We start from the raw sequence: 19,184 nt of genomic DNA, 5'->3' as shown, positions 1-19,184 counted from the left end.
ATCTTCACTGTTCGGTTTCCCTGCCTACGTCCACAGCGACTGGGGCACATCGTTCATGAGCGATGAGCTACGTCAGTACCTGCTCAGCAAAGGCATCAGCTCAAGCAGGATACGGGCTATAACCCGCAGGGAAACGGGCAGGTGGAGAGGGAGAACGCGACGGTATGGAAGGCCGTTCTTCTGGCCCTCCGGTTTAGAAGTCTCCCGATCCCCCGCTAGCAGGAGGTCCTCCCCGATGCCCTCCACTCCATCAGATCACTCCTCTGCACAGCCACGAACGAGACCCCTCACGATCGTTTGTTTATCTTCCCCAGGAAGTCCATCTCCGGGGTCTTGCTTCCAGCTTGGCTGACAACTCCGGGACCAGTCCTTCTCCGGAGGCACATGAGGAGCCATAAGACCATCCCCCTGGTTGAGAGGGTCCAGCTGCTCCATGCCAACCCACAGTATGCCTACATCGTGCACCAGGACGAACGGCAAGATACGGTCTCCCTTCGGGACCTGGCGCCAGCTGGTTCCCCCGCCAATGCGCCCCCTCCTGCTGCCCGCCACCACCCCCAGCGCCCCGTACACTCCCCTGGGTCTCCTGTATGGTCCCGCGCCGACACTGCCGCCACCCATCAACCCCCCTGCCTACCCCCACACCCCAACCGTCTCCGACATGTCAGACTGAGGCTCAAGCTCCAGACACAACGCTCCTGGAGTCACCACCTGCAACACCATGCCCTCCGCACCGCCAGAGCTGAGGAGGTCGAAGAAAACGATCCAACCTCCTGATAGACTGAATATGTAATGACCCCACGTCACCCCCGCTGGACTTGATTTTTTTAACAGGGGGTGAATTCACCTAATGCATGCATGATACTGTAACCTATGACCTGGAAGTGGTGATACAAGCTGCTTCCAGGTACTGTACTGTAACCCCAGTGAGCTCCGGCTCTGCCCTCACCGTGGCCATATATAGACTGGCCACCTATGGGTGGCGTTCATCTGTACAAACGACTCTGGCTAGGCAAGTTCATGACTAATAAAGCCTAATGTTCACTTGCTTTCTCTGCCTCTCGGTGAATTAAAGGTATATCAGAAAGCAAAGGCACCTCTTTCTCTTCTGCACCAAATTCTCAATATGCTCCAAATCGCTGATACCGACACTCACTGTACCAGTGTGTCACTCAGTATGTTCGCTCTCCCATTGCTCGTGCGCAAAGTGGTCACAAAATATAACACTCACATCTCCATCACATGGAGTGCCAGATTAGGAAGGATGTGCTGGAATGTGTGTTGCCTGACTCCAGCATCTGTGCAGAAGGCATTCAGTATTCAAGGGTCCTCCAGGCCCCAGGGAAGCAGATGACAACAGCCACAGTCACTAAAATCCTCAAAGGTCATAGCACTGTCTCCACCTCTGCTGGCAGCACAGGGAAAGCAGGTACGAACACCCAAGAGCACATTTAAAAGTTCACATCAATGCACTTGGGTTTCCTGGAGTCACACTGTGCTATTACATGTCACTTTGCTGAGTATGTCTATAATGAATTTTGAGATGATGCATCACAAAAAGAGTCATTTACACACTCTTGAGTCTTTAAACATTCACTGGCTCCTGTAAATAGAATTGTAGAATCCCTAGTGTAGGAGGACATTGAATAAAGTCAATACATTCCCAATGTCTTTGTCTCATGTGACAACAGCTCCAGGGAAATGTAACGACATTCAAAGAAATAGCAATAGTTGCAGAAGCTGGAAGATTTACAACATTGAATGGGTAAGGCTCATGTAAAACATGTCTGCATTACTGAATCTCGAGACTTCCTTCCACAAATCCCATGGTATGCCTCTGGTCCATGGGGCTCTTCATCATGTCGCGTCTGGTCAACATCCGGGACCTTGGATGTCTCACTACATTTAACCCCCCCCCCCCCCACCATATGGCCTGGGCTTGCAAAATCCTACCAACTGTCCTGGCTTGAAACAATTCACACTTCTTTAACCTGGGATTATCCCTCTCTCCAGTCACACCATCTGGACCTGTAGACTTAATTACCTCCAAAGACTCGCATTCAAAGCATCGTCTTGCATCATTGGCTTTGTCTATATACGTGCTTGTGGAACACACCTCTTCATTCACCTGAGGACGGAGCTGCGCTCTGAAAGCTAGTGATTCGAAACCAACCTGTTGGACTTTAACCTGGTATTGTCAGACTTCTTACTGGAGCAGATTACTCTGACTCCAACCACCGCTTAAGTTACAAAACTTGAAACTCAAACTTCTGCAGCTGGTGACACTTCCGACAGATTTGTTTAACTGGGACAGAAGGTGGGTCCATGTCTTCCCAAAATGCCGACAGCGTTTTCTATTTTTAACCAAACTGAGAAGTTTGCAAGTTTAAATCTCTGGAATCGGAGCATATAATTAAATCAAATTGAAAATGTCAGAGTACATACCAAACATGGTATTTATATAAACATATGATTTGTCCATCTTTTTACTCTGGTTCATGTTTTAGAGAATAATTTTGAATTACTATTTTAAGGTTTCATTCCTAAATCTCTCAGTTTATTGTAGCTCAGATTCAGACCCATCAGTGACAAGTTTGTACTGAGAGGAGGGGAGAATATGTGAGGCTGTTACTATTCAGAATGGAGATCAGAGAAACATTACAGGAATCAGAGTAAATTTACGGTATTAGAAATGCGACCTTTCACAAATTATCCGTTTCATAATAAGTATAGAATTCTTAAGGAACTGGTAGACACAGCAGACAAACTGTTTTCTTTCTGTCTCTGGAAAAAAACTTTCAGAGTCTGAAATTTGGGTCTTTATCATTCTTTAGGAGTGAGATAGATGCCTGCAAGAATGTGGAGGTGGGGAGGACACCTTTTTTCAGCACCTCGTTATACATCTCCCCTCCCCACCCCAAGGGACTCAACCGTGACCCAAACCACGTGGAGGATTTTTGTGAGCGGTGTGGGAGGGATGAAGACAATCATTTATTCATGTTCAGGTCCTACCTGAAGTTGAAGAAGTTTTGGGGTCGTTCTTCAGCACAATTCCGTCAATTTTCCATGTGGACTTTGTCATGTGCGAGTACCTTTAAGAAATACGTGTTTAAGAAATGTACCTTTAGGAAATGGGTGTTTTTCAGTGATGTCAGAGTGTGGGTGGAGCTGGGCTGTCTGGCAGCTTTTTACTTTTGTTTTAGGCTGTTTGCTGCAGAGTGTGTTTTAGTTTAGTTTTGGAGCTGAAGCCAGACAACGCAGGTGTACTGTTGATCTCTCTGCTATGAAAAGACTATCTCTTGATCATTTGGTGAATTCAGAATTATAAATGTTTTCAGTAGTGAATGTGAACCTAATGTGCTTCTGTGAAAAGATGTTTATTTTGGATGTTGTTTGGGAAGTTATTAAGGATTACTTAGTGTTGTATTTTTTGGGGGTTGTATTTGAATTAATGGTTGCTAAGATGTTCACTCTATGTTTTAAAAAGGTGAACTTGAGTTCATAGAAGAAACATTGTTTTGCTTTAAAAAATACTTTTCCATTTCTGCTTTTCTACACCTGTAGAGTGGACAATGTGCTCCCCATACCACAATCTATTGAAAGAGGTGGGTCAGGTGAACTCCATGATACACTTTGGGGTTCTCTAAGCCCAGTCCCTTGGGGACCATATTCAGGTTGTCGGACTTGCAGACAGGAGCGCGGGCAGATGTTTTGCCTTCGCCTAGTTGACCGCTCGGAGGTCAGCCTCTCCACCCTGTGCCTCGGTATGACTGGGGGAATCTAATGGGATTCTTGTATTTGGACAAGGTGAAATTTGCTCTGAGGAGGTGAGTGAGATGGGGCTTTTTTGTATTGTATTTTTGGGGAGCTGGTTGCTGCCAACTTCTAGGGAGGGAAGGGGGGAATGGTTGGGGGGGGGGGGCTGGGGTTTTGTTCTGTTTTAGAACATAGAACAGTACAGCACAGAACAGGCCCTTCGGCCCTCGATGTTGTGCCGAACAATGATCACCCCACTTAAACCCACGTAACCCGTATACCCGTAACCCAACAATCCCCCCATTAACCTTACACTACGGGCAATTTAGCATGGCCAATCCACCTAACCCGCACATCTTTGGACTGTGGGAGGAAACCGGAGCACCCGGAGGAAACCCACGCGCACACGGGGAGGACATGCAGACTCCACACAGACAGTGACCCAGCCGGGTTGGGTTGGCGTTATTGAGTAAATGTTTTTACATGTTTGTTAAAGTGTTAAAATTAAAAATATATCGCTTTTTCAAAAACAAGATAGCTGCTATCTCACAAAAACCTTTAATTTCCATTCAGAGTATCGGAAACACCGGTTTTACACCCGAGAGACAAGTTTCTGTTCCATCCATTTCCCAGCTGTGGGTGTCACTCGTAAAGTCACTATAATTGTCAACTCAGATTGCTCTGAGATGCTGCTGTTGGGCAGTCGTCTTCAATCATTGATGTAACTATTTGATAAAACGAAGCAGAATAAAAGGACACTTCAGAGGCTTTGAACATAACAGTCAATCACATTGGTGAGGGTCTGGAGTCAGATACAGAACAGACCAGTTAAGGACGGCCGTTTCATTTCCAAAAACTCAGACAGATTAATCATCACTGACAACAGTTTATTTTTAAAATCCAGTTTCTATTGAACTGAATTAAAATTCTCGAGCTGCCATCTGAACTCACATTTTCTGGGTTAACATAACCAATAAACAAACCTCCCCGGTAGTTAAAATTTACTCCATTTATCTCATTGTAATTTGAGGGTTACAAGTGTCAGTGACTGCGTCACAAAAGTACAAGAAAACTTTTGTAAAAAGTGTTTTATTTTCTGCCTGTTACCTGCTCTTTTACCTGAACTATTTATGTATTAAATCACTATTACTGTGCGGTGATTAATTTGACATGAGTTGATGTTTACAGTGAACATTATCCCTCTGTCCCTTGATCTGTCAGTCTGTGGCCTCAAGTGATACACAGACAGACAAACATACGCGATTCGGCCCTTTGAGCCTGCTATGCCATTCATTATAATCAGGGCTGATCATCAAGTCCAATACCCTCATCCAGCTTGATATCTAAAACCCGGTCATCTTTCTTGCGTGAGTTTGTTATTCAAATCTGGTCATTGCTGGTTACAAATTATTGTTCCCCATTCCTTGATTTTTGAACTCTGAATACAATGAAACTTTACCATTTATTATACCAGAATGAGGAGAGAGTAAACAAACTGTATATGATGGGGAATATAAAATAAAGCAGGAAATAATGTAATGTACAGCAGGTTCATCAGTATCTGTAAAATATGACATAGCTCCATTGCATTGATGCTAAAGAAGCTGACCCAGAACATCAAGCTATCTTTAAACGTTGATGATCTTTTAAGAACATAAGAACCAGGAGCAGGAGTAGGCTATCTGACCCTTCGAGCCTGCTCCGCCATTCAATGAGATCATGGCTGATCTTTTGTGGACTCAGCTCCACTTTCCTGCCCGAACACCATAACCCTTAATCCCTTTATTCTTCACAAAACTATCTATCTTTATCTTGAAAACATTTAATGAAGGAGCCTCAACTGCTTCTCTGGGCAAGGAATTCCATAGATTCACAACCCTTTGGGCGAAGAAGATCCTCCGAAGCTCAGTCCTAAATCTACTTCCCTTATTTTGAGTCTATGCCCTCGAGTTCTGCTTTCACCCGGCAGTGGAAACAACCTGCCCGCATCTCTTCTGTCTATTCCCTTCATTATTTTATATGTTTCTATAAGATTCTCCCCCCGCGTCCTTCTAAATTCCAACGAGTACAGTCCCAGTCTACTCAACCTCTCCTCGTAATCTGACCCCCTCAGCTCTGGGATTAACCTAGTGAATCTCCTCTGCACACCCTCCAGCATCAGTACGTCCTTTCTCAGGTAAGGAGTCCAAAACTGAACACAATACTCCAGGTGTGGCCTCACTAACACCTTATACAATTGCAGCATAACCTCCCTAGTCTTAACTCCATCCCTCTAGCAATGAAGGACAAAATTCCAGTCATCATCTGAATCACTTATTGCACCTGTAAACCAACTTTCTGTGACTCATGCACTAGAACACCCAGGTCTCTCTGCACAGCGGCATGCTTTAATATTTTATCATTTAAATAATAATTCCTTCTGTTGTTATGCATACCAAAATGGATAACCTCACATTTGTCAACATTGTATTCCATCTGCCAAACCCTAGCCCATTCACTTAAACTATCCAAATCCCTCTGCAGACTTCCAGTATCCTCTGCACTTTTTGCTTTACCACTCATCTTAGCATCATCTGCAAACTTGGACACATTGCCCTTGGTCCCCAACTCCAAATCATCAATGTAAATTGTGAACAATTGTGGGCCCAACACGGATCCCTGAAGGACACCACTAGCTACTGATTGGCAAACAGAGAAACACCCATTAATCCCCACTCTTTGCTTTCTATTAATTAACCAATCCTCTATCCATGCTACTACTTTACCCTTAACGTCATGCATCTTTATCTTATGCAACAATCTTTTGTGTGGTACCTTGTCCAAAGCTTTCTGGAAATCCATATACCACATCCATTGGCTCCCCGTTGTCTACCGCACTGGTAATGTCCTCAAAAAATTCTACTAAATTAGTTTGGCACAACCTGCCCTTTATGAACCCATGCTGCATCTGTCCAATGCGACAATTTCCATGTAGATGCCTCACTATTTCTTCCTTGATGATAGATTCCAGCATTTTCCCTACTACCGAAGTTAAGCTAACTGGCCTGTAATTACCCACTTTCTGCCTACCTCCTTTTTTAAAGTCGTGTCACGTTTGCTAATTTCCAATCCGACGGGACCACACTAGAGACGAGTGAATTTTGGTGAATTATCACTAGTGCATTTGCAATTTCCCTAGCCATCTCTTTTAGTACCCTGGGATGCATTCCATCAGGGCCAGGTCTTGTCTACCTTTAGCCACATTAGCTTGCCCATCACTACTTCCTTAGTGATAACAATCATCTCAAGGTCCTCACCTATCATAGCCTCATTTACATCAGTCGCTAGCATTTCATTTGTGCCTTCCACGCTGAAGACTGACCCAAAAAACCTGTTCAGTTCCTCAGCCATTTCCTCATTTCCCATTTTAAATCTCCCTTCTCATCCTCTAAAGGACCAATATTTAGCTGAGCCACTCTTTTTTGTTTTATATGTTTATAGAAACTTTTACTATCTGTTTTTATATTCTGAGCAAGTTTACTCTCATAATGTACCTTACAGCTTTTTCAGCAGCTTTCTGTTGTCCCCTAAAGATTTCCCAATCCTCTAGTCTCCCACTAATCTTTGCCACTTTGTGTGCTTTTCCCTTCAATTTGATACTCTACCTTATTTTCTTCGATATCCACGGTCGATTTGCTCTGTGTTTAGACCACAATCCATGCATTCGGCCTCCAGTGGTCCACACTGTGGGTGGGCCCTACACGATTGAGTCCATTTAGTGCAGTGTAGTTAACACTAGGTCACTCAACTTCCTCAACTTGCTACTCTTCTACACACTCTCGGCCTACATGTCTTTCCAACTGTTTAGAAAGTCACCCCTTCAGTCTGGAAATTGCAGCAATATCAATAGGGCAGAGTCTGTGTTAAGTATATTGCCGCAACTTCTGATGAGGCGGCAATTGTGTCAGATTGCAACTCCACTCAAAATTACTTCCCTGAAAATATAGCCAATCTCATCACGTCCGACCTTCCTGATGGGCATGTTGCTCGTTTTACTGGAGTGTATTAACATGCCTCCGTTTAAAGGTCGTGTGCTTAACACTGCTATGGCTCTGTGTATGTAATTATGCTCTGGAGTCGCCAGGTGCCGTATTTAGACACCTCACAAGTATATCAAGGTCAGGTTCAAAGTAATAAATCTGTACACCGATTAGTAAGTCCAAACGATTGATATTTATTATGACAAATATAATAAATACACATGCATACGCTAAAGAGACTAACTTACTTCTAATACTAAACAACTAAAATACTTATCTAGACAGGAACAGGCAAGGTCAGGGAGCAAGGCCTTCGTCCCGTTCTTGGTCTGCAACTCTCAGGTATTTAAAGTTGTCAGGGTCTAGCAAAGTCTGGATCACGTAGCGATCATTGTAGTGGCACTTACAGTTCGATGGCTGATGGCTCAACGGCTGGTGATGGAACTGGAGTCAGGATGCGATGTATCAGCAAAGCGAAGCTGGAGCGATGAAAAACAGACCGAACCATGTGCGGGGTCTACTTTTATAGGTCCCCCAAAGTCCGTGCCCCTTCGGGGCAGTCTTTTGCCTGCCATGTATCGATTGGGCCTTTTCCCAATCGATATCTTCCAAACCCCCCAATCTGAGGGTCGCTTCTCGATGGGTGGGGCGGTACCTATGGTTCTTTGTGTTGGATACTATGGTGCCGTTCTGTCTGGGCGTCTACTCAAAAGTATCCATTCATACTTAAATGTTTCTATTGTGTGGGGTCTGGATCTGGATCACCTCATTACTATGTAGATCTTGTTGCCATTTACACCTTTGGCTGACACTCTGCACCTGGCCACAAACTGGTTTCTGTACGTGCAGAATGCTAATTAGTCTTCTGCAAACTGCTTGTCCTTGCTAAGACTGGTTTTTCCCTGCAGCCTTAGCAGTTCTCCATTTTGTAGCCCAGTGTCCATCTTAGGTGGCTACAGCAGGGTCTGTGCAGCATGCTCCCAGTGGTAACGGTCATGGGAACCTCAGTGACAGGTAAACCAGGTGAGTTTAAAGATCCTGTCAAGTTCAAAAGTCTTTAACAAGCCAGGGGGAAGGCAAGTGCAGAAGCATGTGAGAAGGATTTGGTGGGGGTGACGGGTCGGAAGTTGGGGTGGGTGTCAAGGGTGAATCTGAGAGTCGGTTTGTACCTGGAGCTCAAAAGTTACAAGCCATTTTACATTTTTCAATAACTGTTCTTTTCTTACTGAGGCAAAACAGCAAATCACTGATACTTTCAGTCCAATTCCCCAGTTACACCATCCACTGCAACTCCCCCACAGGATACTCTCCCCGGGTCATCCCATGCAGTCGGTGTTTGTCCCGAGTGGACGGTGGAATCTGGCCCAGATAATCAGACTCTATCCCCATCCTGAAGCCACACAGGTTCACTTCCCAGCAGGGTCACTGCAAACAGATACCGAGAAGGAACCCTGGATATTTTACCCCCAAACCCAGCAATACTGAATGCATTAGTCAGTGTCCCACTGCAGCTCAGACTGAGCCCCACCCTGAGTCCTTCCTATCTGTACATTTTCCCAGTGCCCCATTGAGGAACATTGAGCCCCGGATCTCCTGCAGAAGCAGCACTGTGGGGCCGGGAGGCGGAGTCTGGTGACCCTGTTGCTGGGCCTCTGATGTCACAATGGGAGATGACACTCACTCAGCTCGAGCTGCAAACTGAGAAACGGCCAATAGGATTTCAGCCTGGAGCCCGGCCGGTTAAAGGGGAGGGACAGGAAATCAGCGAAAAATGTTCACAGAATGAGAGCAGCGATGTTTATAAATTGAAATGTTCACACTGTCACTCTCAGTAAAGGTCTCAATCCCTGCAGAGACGTCAGCTGATTTTTTCCATATAAACTGAACTGATTATCCTCCAGCCTGAAACAGATTAAAGATTAAATAGGAAATAAACAGATTGAACAACAGTGTGAATAACAGAAAAGTGAAGTTAATGGGGCAAATCTTTTGCTCGCTGGATTGTTGGAGGCCAGACAAACTACTGAAGATGCTCATTGTGAAGTTTTGATGCCCAGACTTACATGGAAATTACCCTCGAGGTTTAAACATCCCTTGAGGCATTTCCCTGATTCCTAGGACCCTATGTGAATATCTCTTCTTTTTTAAGAAACATTTTTCAGATATATACAAAAGTCAAACCTCGGCAACAGGTAAGAAAACCAACAACCCACCCTCCCCATCTACCGATCCCGCCCTCAGCCCTGCTGTCACCTCCAAGGCCGCCTCCTTTTTCTTTCCTCCCTCCCCCCACCAAACAAAACACCCATAAACCACCACCCCCTCTCTTCCCCCAACCCCAACACCTCATTTCACTTTCAAGAAATCAATAATCGGCTTCCACCTCGGGGGAACCTTTCCTCTCCGGTAGACCGACCCCCTCCTCCACCGTCCATTTCCTAACCATTGCGATGTTTGCTGCACAGTACTAATTGAAGAGGCTCGGAAACTCACCCCTACCACCCGGAATGGCAACTGCTACAGCCTCCTCTACTGGCATTTATTGGGATAACCTTCCAACCTCCCATTTTCCAGTGTTTAATTTTTATCCTGAGAAGTGACCAAACTGCCCCTGGATTCCCATGATCCGAACAAAATTCCCCACCAGTTCAGAAATATACAACAGGTGTTCGTCTGCATACAGAGAGACACTGTGCTTGACCCCTCCCGCTCAATCATCCTTGATACGCTAACAATTGCACACAAAGACTCGAACCGGTACAAGAGAGGCTTTATTACCGTGAGATGTTATCCTTCGACTGCAGCTGGTAGAATGGCAGCTCAGGAGAACTCATGAATATTTATACTGCTCTCTGTGGGCAGAGCTAGCCGGCAGGGCAGGGGGAGAGGGGGCACCCCTGCCTCATCCCTCGGTGTAGCCCAAAGTACTCCAAACTAATCCTATTTGCCTGGACATTAGACAACGGCACCTTGTACAACAGCCAAACCCAATCCACAAACCCCTGCCCAAACCCAAACCAACCCAACACCTCCAACAGTATGTCCACTCGAACCGGTCAAACGCCTTCTCTGCGTCCACTGACACCACAACCTCCACTTCCTGCCCCTCCGAGGGCATCAGTATAACGTTGAGCAGCCTGCGTACATTCACCGACAGCTGCCCGCCCCTTCACAAACACCGTCTGGTCCTCTTCTATCACACGCGGCACACAACGCCCTATCTGCGACGCCAACATCTTTGGCAACAACTTTGCATCCACATTCTAACAGTGAAATCGGACGTATGACCCACACTGCTCCAAGTCTTTGTCCTTCTATAAAATCAGTGATGTGGACGCCTGCGACAACGTGGAGGGGGACCGTCCTACAGGTTCCATAAATCCCATCAACTATTTTGCCGTAGCCGAAACCTTCAGGAACCTAGAACACGACTGTTCTAACCTAGGATCCAGAACTGTATTGAAATTTCCCCCCATAATCAGCCGCTGCATATCCCAGTACAGAATCTTCCTGAAAGCCCGCCTCAAAAAATCAATGTCATGCGGGTTTGGGGCATAAACATTCACGAGCACACAGACATCCCCTCCAACTTCCTGCTAACCATCATGTACCTGCCCCCCGGAACGGCTACTGCCGACTCAAAGGCCACCCTCTTGTTGACCAGCACTACCACTCCCTTCGTCTTCATGTCCAACCCAGAGTGGAACACCTGCCCCACCTATCTTTTCCTCAGTCTTGTCTGACCCCCAGCTTCCGGTGCGTTTCCTGAAGAAACACGACCTTGTAGAGGGAAGCCTTGACCCGATTGTAACCGGCCCGTCGCTTGGCTAACTCTGGACCCAGGTCCTGATATATCCGCAGCTCTCTCCCCTCCCAAGTGCACTTCTTCGTCAGCCTCACCCATTTCATGATTTGCTCCTTTTCAAGAAAGTGATAGTGTAAAACCCTATCTAATACCCGGATAACTCCACAACTCAGTCCCCCAATTACCCCCTCACTGGCCCTACCACCATTTGAGTCACTTATACGATCCATCTCAATGACTCCCACTCACCCCACCAACATAACTACCCCCTGACCCAACCCCAACTAACCCCTTGGCAAATATGAACAAGCGCCCCAACTTGGCTGCACTCTGAGCCCACTATCCTGCAACCTGATTATGTTGCTGACCCTATTATCCTTCCACCTCCTCCTTACACCCACACCCACCAAGCACATGTGACTAGCCTCATGAACACCCAACTATCACCAACGGGAGTCCCGATCACTGACCAACTTGACTGACTACTCATCCACTGAGTCACCCCACCCACCAACCAGTTCACTCAACCATTAGTTAAGATTAATTAAAATTCCAAACCCTTAACCTTACCACATAGCAGCTACTGCTGGAAATAGGGTGTGTGCCCTCTCTTCCCCGACTCTATTCTGCACCGATGGAGCTCCCCGGGATCACTGTGCTGAAGATCCGGGAATAAATATGCAGCAGTTTCAGGTTGGGAGAATCTTTGTGCAAAGCAGCAATCCGCTTATCACTGCCGCTGCTTGGAAGATTCAGGTTAATTCAGATTTTAAAATCCCATTTATTTTAATGATTGCATTTAAAACGAACACAAATACTCACGTTATCCATTCCAGACTCCTGCAGGTCTCTATGATGCGGAGGAGAGTGGGGACAGATTGGTCTGTGAAGGTGTTTGATCGCAGGTTCAGAAAGTTCAGTGAATGGTTTGTACTGAGAACGGAGGCAAGATCCTCGGCACAGGAATCTGTGAGACTGACAGCCTCCAGTCTGGGAGTCAGAGGAATAAAAATAACAGGAATCAGGGTAAATCCCCATTGTTTAAAAAAAATTAATAACAAGAATAATGATTTATGGGTGAGATCCAGATCTGTATATTTAAATGAGCCATTAAGTTAATTTAAATATGCAGGCACAGATTCTCTGGGCTCCAGGGAACTAACAGCCTCCCCAGTGCAGCCTCGACCGGGTGCCTTTTAGTACTCACCCACACAAACATGGACCAGGCATAACGGCATCCGAGGGGTCTCCGAGGCATTTGGAGACCGCTGTGTGGTTAGGGCAGACCCTTCCTCGGACCCCTCGGCACTGATACACTGGCATTGCCACAGCGCCCAGGTGGCATTGCCAAGGGTCAGGGTCTGAAGGGGGCCATGCCCATGAAAGGAGGAATGATGGGGAGTATGATGACGGTGAAGGGTGAGTATGAAGGGGCCTCATAAGGGTGGGGGGGTGGGGGGGGGTGGTGAAGGGAGCAAAAGGAGGAGTTGAAGGCCTGAAAAGTGGATGCCTCAGTGACCCCCATAGCAGGGTGTCCTCACTTGGGAGGGAGAGAGGGGGAAACGTTGGGTTGTGTGGGGATTGCCATTGCCTATGGCTGGGGGTTTCGGGGAACCTTCAAGTTCATGTTGCGATCAGGACACGCATTCCAAATAGCAGTCCAATCTCAGAGGAGCCGGTCTCAGCGGCGAGTTCAGCTCCCTGTTGCGTGGGCTGGACCGGGGAGAAACTCCCCAAAGCCCGAAATAATGAAAGTGTGGGTGAATGCTGCCGTGTATCTCACTCAAAAAGCCAGCGGTAAACACCCCACCAAACCTGCCCAAAATGGCACTTCAAAATTGTCTGGTTGAATCGTGTCCCTAATTTAAAGAACACTTCTGTATTTCTTATATGTGTACTAAAAGTTATTTGATTAAAAAATTACTTCGATCTCACCTTTAGTCATTTTTTATGGAGGAATTTGACTGTTCCTTTGCTTCAAATGAAAGACTGTTAAAGAATTCTAGATTTTGAAACTGGACACAGACTCTTCCACAAATTCACTTACATCCCTCACATGCACATTCAAATCTCTCCCATTTGAATCACACAAAGACACACACTCATGGAAACTCCGAACTATCAATCACCTGGGATGGATTCGGAGGAAAATCCAGACACTAACTTGAGTTCAGAGGAGTGTGTGCATTTGACCAGTCACTTTGTGTGCTTAAAGGGACTTTGCATGTTAATGAGTCCACTGTAGTTTAAGATGTACTTTGCAATCAGTGTTAATCTTAAAATCAGTGTGTAATTGTTGAGCTTAATGTCGTGTATCATAATCCAATTGTATTCATGCTTAATAGATGTATTTTTTCTTTTTGTTAAAAGCAATGAGAAGTCCTGTAACTCTGATCCTCCACGATTTATGAAGAAAAGTAAAAGTTACAGGGCGCGATTCTCCGCTCCCATGCCGGGTGGGAGAATCGAGGGAGGAATGCTCTCTCACCTCCCGCGATTCTCCCAACCCCCCCGAAATGGCGTGTCGCATTTTGCAACACGCCGCTCGGAGAATCGCGGGCTGACATTTTTCACGGCGACCCGCGATTCTCCGACCCCGATGGGCCGAGCGGCCTGCCATTCACGACTGGTTCACGACGGCGGCAACCACACCTGGTCGCTGTGAGATGCCCGTTTGGGGCTTGTATGGGGCCTGGTGGGGAATGAGCACCACGACTGTGCTCGGGAGGGGAGAGGCCCACGATCGGTGCCCACCGATCGTCGGGCCGGCGTCTCAATCGGACGCACACTTTCTTCTCTGCCGCCCGGCAAGATCAAGCCGCCATGTCTTGCGGGGCGGCTGAGAGGAAGACGGCAACCGCACATGCGCGGGTTGGCGTCGTCCAACCTGCGCATGCTCGGCTGGCATCATTAGGTGCGTCAGCCGCGTCATTTTCGGCACGCTAGGCCTCGACGCTGGCGTCAACGCCCCGCGGCTGAGTTTCCCGAGGAGGGGAGAATAGGGGGCCAGGAAAGGCCTCCAACGCTGTCGTGAACCTCTCCGGGTTTCACGACGGCATCGGGCCTCTGGGAGAATTGCGCCCAGTCTTTTGAGCCAGGATTCTGTTCTGGGGTCTACCCACCCATTTATAACATCAACTTAGGTTGGATACTTCATGCTCTACCCTCTGCGATTCTCCGCGTATCTTAGGGAGAAGTCATGTGGCCGTGAATTCGTGCACGTGTTTACAAGCGGGGCCTGGGCACCATGGCTGTTGAGGGGGGGGGGGGGGGGGGGGCGAGAGGTAAGCGAACACTTAGAAACTCTCCAAAATTGTTGGGCTTGATAGGTGATGACAGCCTGGCCGGGAGTGAGGAGCAGGAAGCAAGTTGATGACAAGTCCGTGGACTTGGGGCGTCTCCCTCGGAATCGGGGTGGCCTGGCTCAGACCGCCATTGCCACCAGTAAGTGGATTTAAACGCACCGCTTTGGTGCTATTTACAGGCTCCTGGCTGTTCACACTGGCGACTGTTCACTGTGTCCTGTAAATGTTCAGAGAGCCTCTGGTCGTCTGGGAGCCCACCCAGCCAGCCTGACTTAATCCCTCAGACCCCCCCTGCTGCATCATCAATGGAGTGGCTGTGGACAACCTCAATCAGTGGCACGCCATGTACTGCCACTCCTCAGTGCACTCAATGGATGCGAAGGCCCAAAGCAGGAGAACATGGGAAAAGCAGAGCTCACCCCAACCAAATGACACCTGCTTCGTGGCCATTAGCACCCTCCCTGGCACACTGCCCCTCTCAGGTAAGAAGCCTCACCACTGACACTATCAGCTACCCCACTCCACAGGATCACGAGCTGTCTCCAAGCCTTGCCTGTGCCCACCCATCCTGCCCCCAGTCAGGAAACCTGACCAGCTCTCTGTCACAACTTGTGTTACACCCAGCCCCCACATCATTGAGCAGTAGATGCAGACACAGTGTTAAGCGTTGGCCTGGGTATCACTCACTTTCAGCAATATCTCCTGCACCTGTAGCGGCTGGGCTAAGTGCTATCAAGCAGCACTTACTGAGCAATAACCTGCTCACTGACGCCCAGTTTGGGTTCTGCCAGCGGCACTCAGCTCCTGACCTCATACAGCCTTGGTTCAAACATGGACAAGAGAGCTGAATTCCAGACAGGAGTGTGATTACCCTTGACACCATATAGCATTTGATGGAGCCCTAGAAAGTAGAGTGTGTGAGGTGAGTGGAGCGCTTAGAAGCAGGTCCAGCTTGTCAGACCCATTATAGCTAATGCCGGCCCCAGTGATTCAGATGCCAGTGGAAATGGGAATTGCTCTCAATTCACGTGGCAGAGTGCAGGCCCATTTGCTGGTTCTGAATCCCTGAATGAACAGCGCCCCCAACAGAACCGCAAATCGCAGGTTACTCGCTTCCGGCTGGAACATTTACAAAGTCTCCCAAACACAGTATCCCGGCCCCCAACTCACAGAATTGATCCTTATAATTTTCCCACCAGTGAAGTCAGACTGACCGATCTATAATTATTTGGCTGAACCTACACACACTTTTTAAACAGTAAACAATCTAAAGTTTCTCCCTTTATTGATCTTCATCTCACTTTCTCAAATAGTTAGCCAAACATGATTTCCCTTTCACAAACCATGTTGATTCTATCTGATGTATAATCTTTTTCTGAAGTCCTGTTATTACCTGCTTAATAATGGATTCTCACATTTTTCCTGTGACAGAAGTTAGGCTAACAAGCCTAAAGTTTCCTGCTTTCCGTCTCACTTCTTTTTTTTTGAATAGACATGTTACATTAGTGATTTTCAAATCCACTGGGTCCATTCTAGAATCGAGGGGATTTTGGAAGATCACAATCCATGCGTCTACTATTTCTGCAGCCACTTCTTTGAAGACTCTGGGTTGAAAGCCATTGGCCGGGATTCTCCGACCCTGCGCCTTGGCACGCAGGCACAAACTCGCGCCAGCCAAGACGCGGGAGCTTTCAGGCGCCGGAGCTGCGGACACTACTGAGGGCGCCGTACTAGCCCCCTAGGAAAGGATGGATAGCTGCCAGTTGAGGCCCATTGACGCAGGAGTGCCTCATGCTACTTTTCATGTCGCCGCAGGATTGGAGAATCCTGGCTATCGAGTCCCGAGGACGTGTCAACGTTTGCTTTGAATAGTTTCCCTGATACCTTTTCCCCCTGGGTGATTGTGGTTGTTTTACATTCCTCCTCCTATCAGGTGGATGTACCTTTAAGAAATGGGTGTTTATCAAATAGCTGCAGTTATGTCAGTGTGTGGGTGGAGCTGGGCTGTCTTGCTCTGCTTGTACTTTGGTTTTGAGCTGGCAGCTGCAGTGTGTTTAGTTTTGTTCTGAGTTGGAGAGCTAAATTCACAGCAAGAAGATATTATGATCTCTCTCTCTGCAATCTAAACAATGTCTCCAAATCACTGGATGATTTCAAAGTAATATCTTTTCTGTAGAGAATTTAAACCTGCTGTCTTTTTAAAAAAAAAAAGGTTTCAACTTATGGAAGTTGTTTGGGAAGTTATTAAGGATTATCTATAGAGTACTGTATCTTTTAGGGGGTGGTCAGGGTTGGTAGTTGATAAACTGTTTACTGTGTGTTTGTAAAATGTTAACTGGATTCATAAAATAAACATTATTTTTGTTTAAAAATAGTTTTAGTTCTCTGTTGCATCACACCTATAAAGTGGGCCCTTGTGCTCCCCATAACCAAAATCTATTAAAAGTTGTGGGTGAGGTGAACTCCATGTTATACTTTGGGGTTCTCTAAACCCTGGTCCATAATACTCCTGTTTTAACTCTTGATTTTCAAGTATTCTAGGGATTCATTTTGTGTCTTCTGCAGTGAAAACAGACACAAAATACCTGTTCAATGCATTGATCTGATGCGTTTTTTCAAGGTGAGTTCAGCACACAATGTTAAACTTGCAGTCTTACATCTGAATAAGGATGAGAGTGAGATTGGTAGAAAGTTAATCCCCACCCAGCTATTGGCACTGTTCAGGCAGGAAGCAATGGCTGTCAGGAGCGTGCCCACTGTGGAGGGTGTCAACCAGTGTTGACAATAGGGGTGGCACGGTAGCTCAATGGTCAGCACTGTTGCTTCACAGCCCCAGAGTCAAAGGTTCAATTCCGGCTTGGGTCACTGTCTGTGCGAGCATGCACGTTCTCCCAGTGTCTGTGTGGGTTTCCTCCGGGTGCTCCCATAAGTCCTGAAAGATGTGCTTGTTAGGTGAATTGGACATTCTGAATTCTCCCTCAATGTACCCGAATAGGCACCGGAGTGTGGCGACTTGGGGATTTTCACCTTAACTTTATTGCAGTATTAATGTAGGCCGACCTGTGACAATAATAAAGATTATTACTTTGGTGATTGATGGCACCATGATGGACAGTCAGGCTACCACCATAGGTTAGTGAGTGTTTTAGATGCGTGAATAAGAATGGAAATTTGTGTGTTTGAAAAGAAGAGCACAGGACACCAGAGAACAAACAAGAAAGGGTCGTGTCAATCTTGCCATCCTTACGCTCATGCAAGATGAAGAGCTGAAAGACCTGGAAACAGGGTGGGTAATCACTAATAGCTGAGAAAGTGAGTGGCAGGGGAAAGCATTTGCCAACCACAAAAACAGTGCACTGACCATGTTTGTCCCCACCCCCCTCCAGTAAGTCTGGTACTTACTCCAGTTTCTGTATTTTACAGTCTGGATTCCTCAGAGCCGCAGACAGCACCTTCACTCCTGAATCTTCCAGTTTATTATTACCCAGGTTCAGATGGATCAACGATTGGTTTTTACTGAGAGCAGATGCGAGATCCTCGGCACAACCATCTGTGAGAATGTTATCATCCAGCCTGGGAATCAGAGAAAGAAAAAACCCCACAGGAATCAAAGTAAATAAATCCCCAGTGTTTTTGAGAATACCATTAAATTACATTGTTTAAGTGACAGGGATGGGCGGGTGGCAAGGAAAGAACAAAATAGAAGTGCAGGAGTGATTAAATGTCGAAAGGGATGGTGATGCACAGGATCCCCATGTCCTTACCCTGAATTACTAAAAAGATGGGATGGTTAGTAGCTCAGGAATGGAGCTTTTAGTGGAGATGCCGTTAATGGCTGGGGATTTACTGATATTCAGACCGGAGGCTGGTGATGTGACAGTGTGGATAGGGTTAGATAATTTAGCCAAAGTCCACAAAGAACCACTGGCATCTCTCCGAATGATAATTCACTAAGTGTCATTCTCCCCGTAACCCTGCACATTCCTCCTTTTCAGATAACAGCCCCTTTGGAATGCTTCAATTGAACGTGTGTCTACTGCACTCTCAGACAGTGCATTCCAGAGTTTAACCAATCGCTGCAGGGGAATTCCCGGTTCAGGCAATGCTGGCACCTTTTTTTAAAGAAAACAGCTCTGCAGAGACCAGCGAGGGCGCCCTGTTTATTGAACAAAGGACTAAACTGGCAGGAGAAAGGTTAAAATGTTGCCCCAGAATACACGAATAGCTCCCTGGAGGTGCTCCTCCAGTCTGCTCAGGTTCAGAGGGAGGTCCTGTTCCCTCAGGATAGAAGGAGGAGGT

General features: G+C 46.8%; 1 protein-coding gene across 1 annotated transcript in view; it reads right to left on the bottom strand.

Moving 5' to 3' along the window:
- LOC119968004 overlaps window positions 1-19,184 on the bottom strand; it is a 185,773-nt gene that overhangs the window by 100,102 nt on the left and 66,487 nt on the right. Inside the window, exons 10-13 of the mRNA XM_038801105.1 lie at window positions 18,288-18,458; window positions 12,403-12,570; window positions 9,594-9,677; window positions 3,013-3,092 (exon numbers count right to left, since the gene is read on the bottom strand). Of these exons, the coding sequence (XP_038657033.1) occupies window positions 3,013-3,092; window positions 9,594-9,677; window positions 12,403-12,570; window positions 18,288-18,458 (503 nt within the window). The remainder of the gene's footprint in view (window positions 1-3,012; window positions 3,093-9,593; window positions 9,678-12,402; window positions 12,571-18,287; window positions 18,459-19,184) is intronic.

This window comes from Scyliorhinus canicula, chromosome 6 (genome assembly GCF_902713615.1).
Source record: "Scyliorhinus canicula chromosome 6, sScyCan1.1, whole genome shotgun sequence".
NCBI lineage: Eukaryota > Metazoa > Chordata > Chondrichthyes > Carcharhiniformes > Scyliorhinidae > Scyliorhinus > Scyliorhinus canicula.
This window is presented reverse-complemented; position numbering and strand designations above follow the sequence as displayed.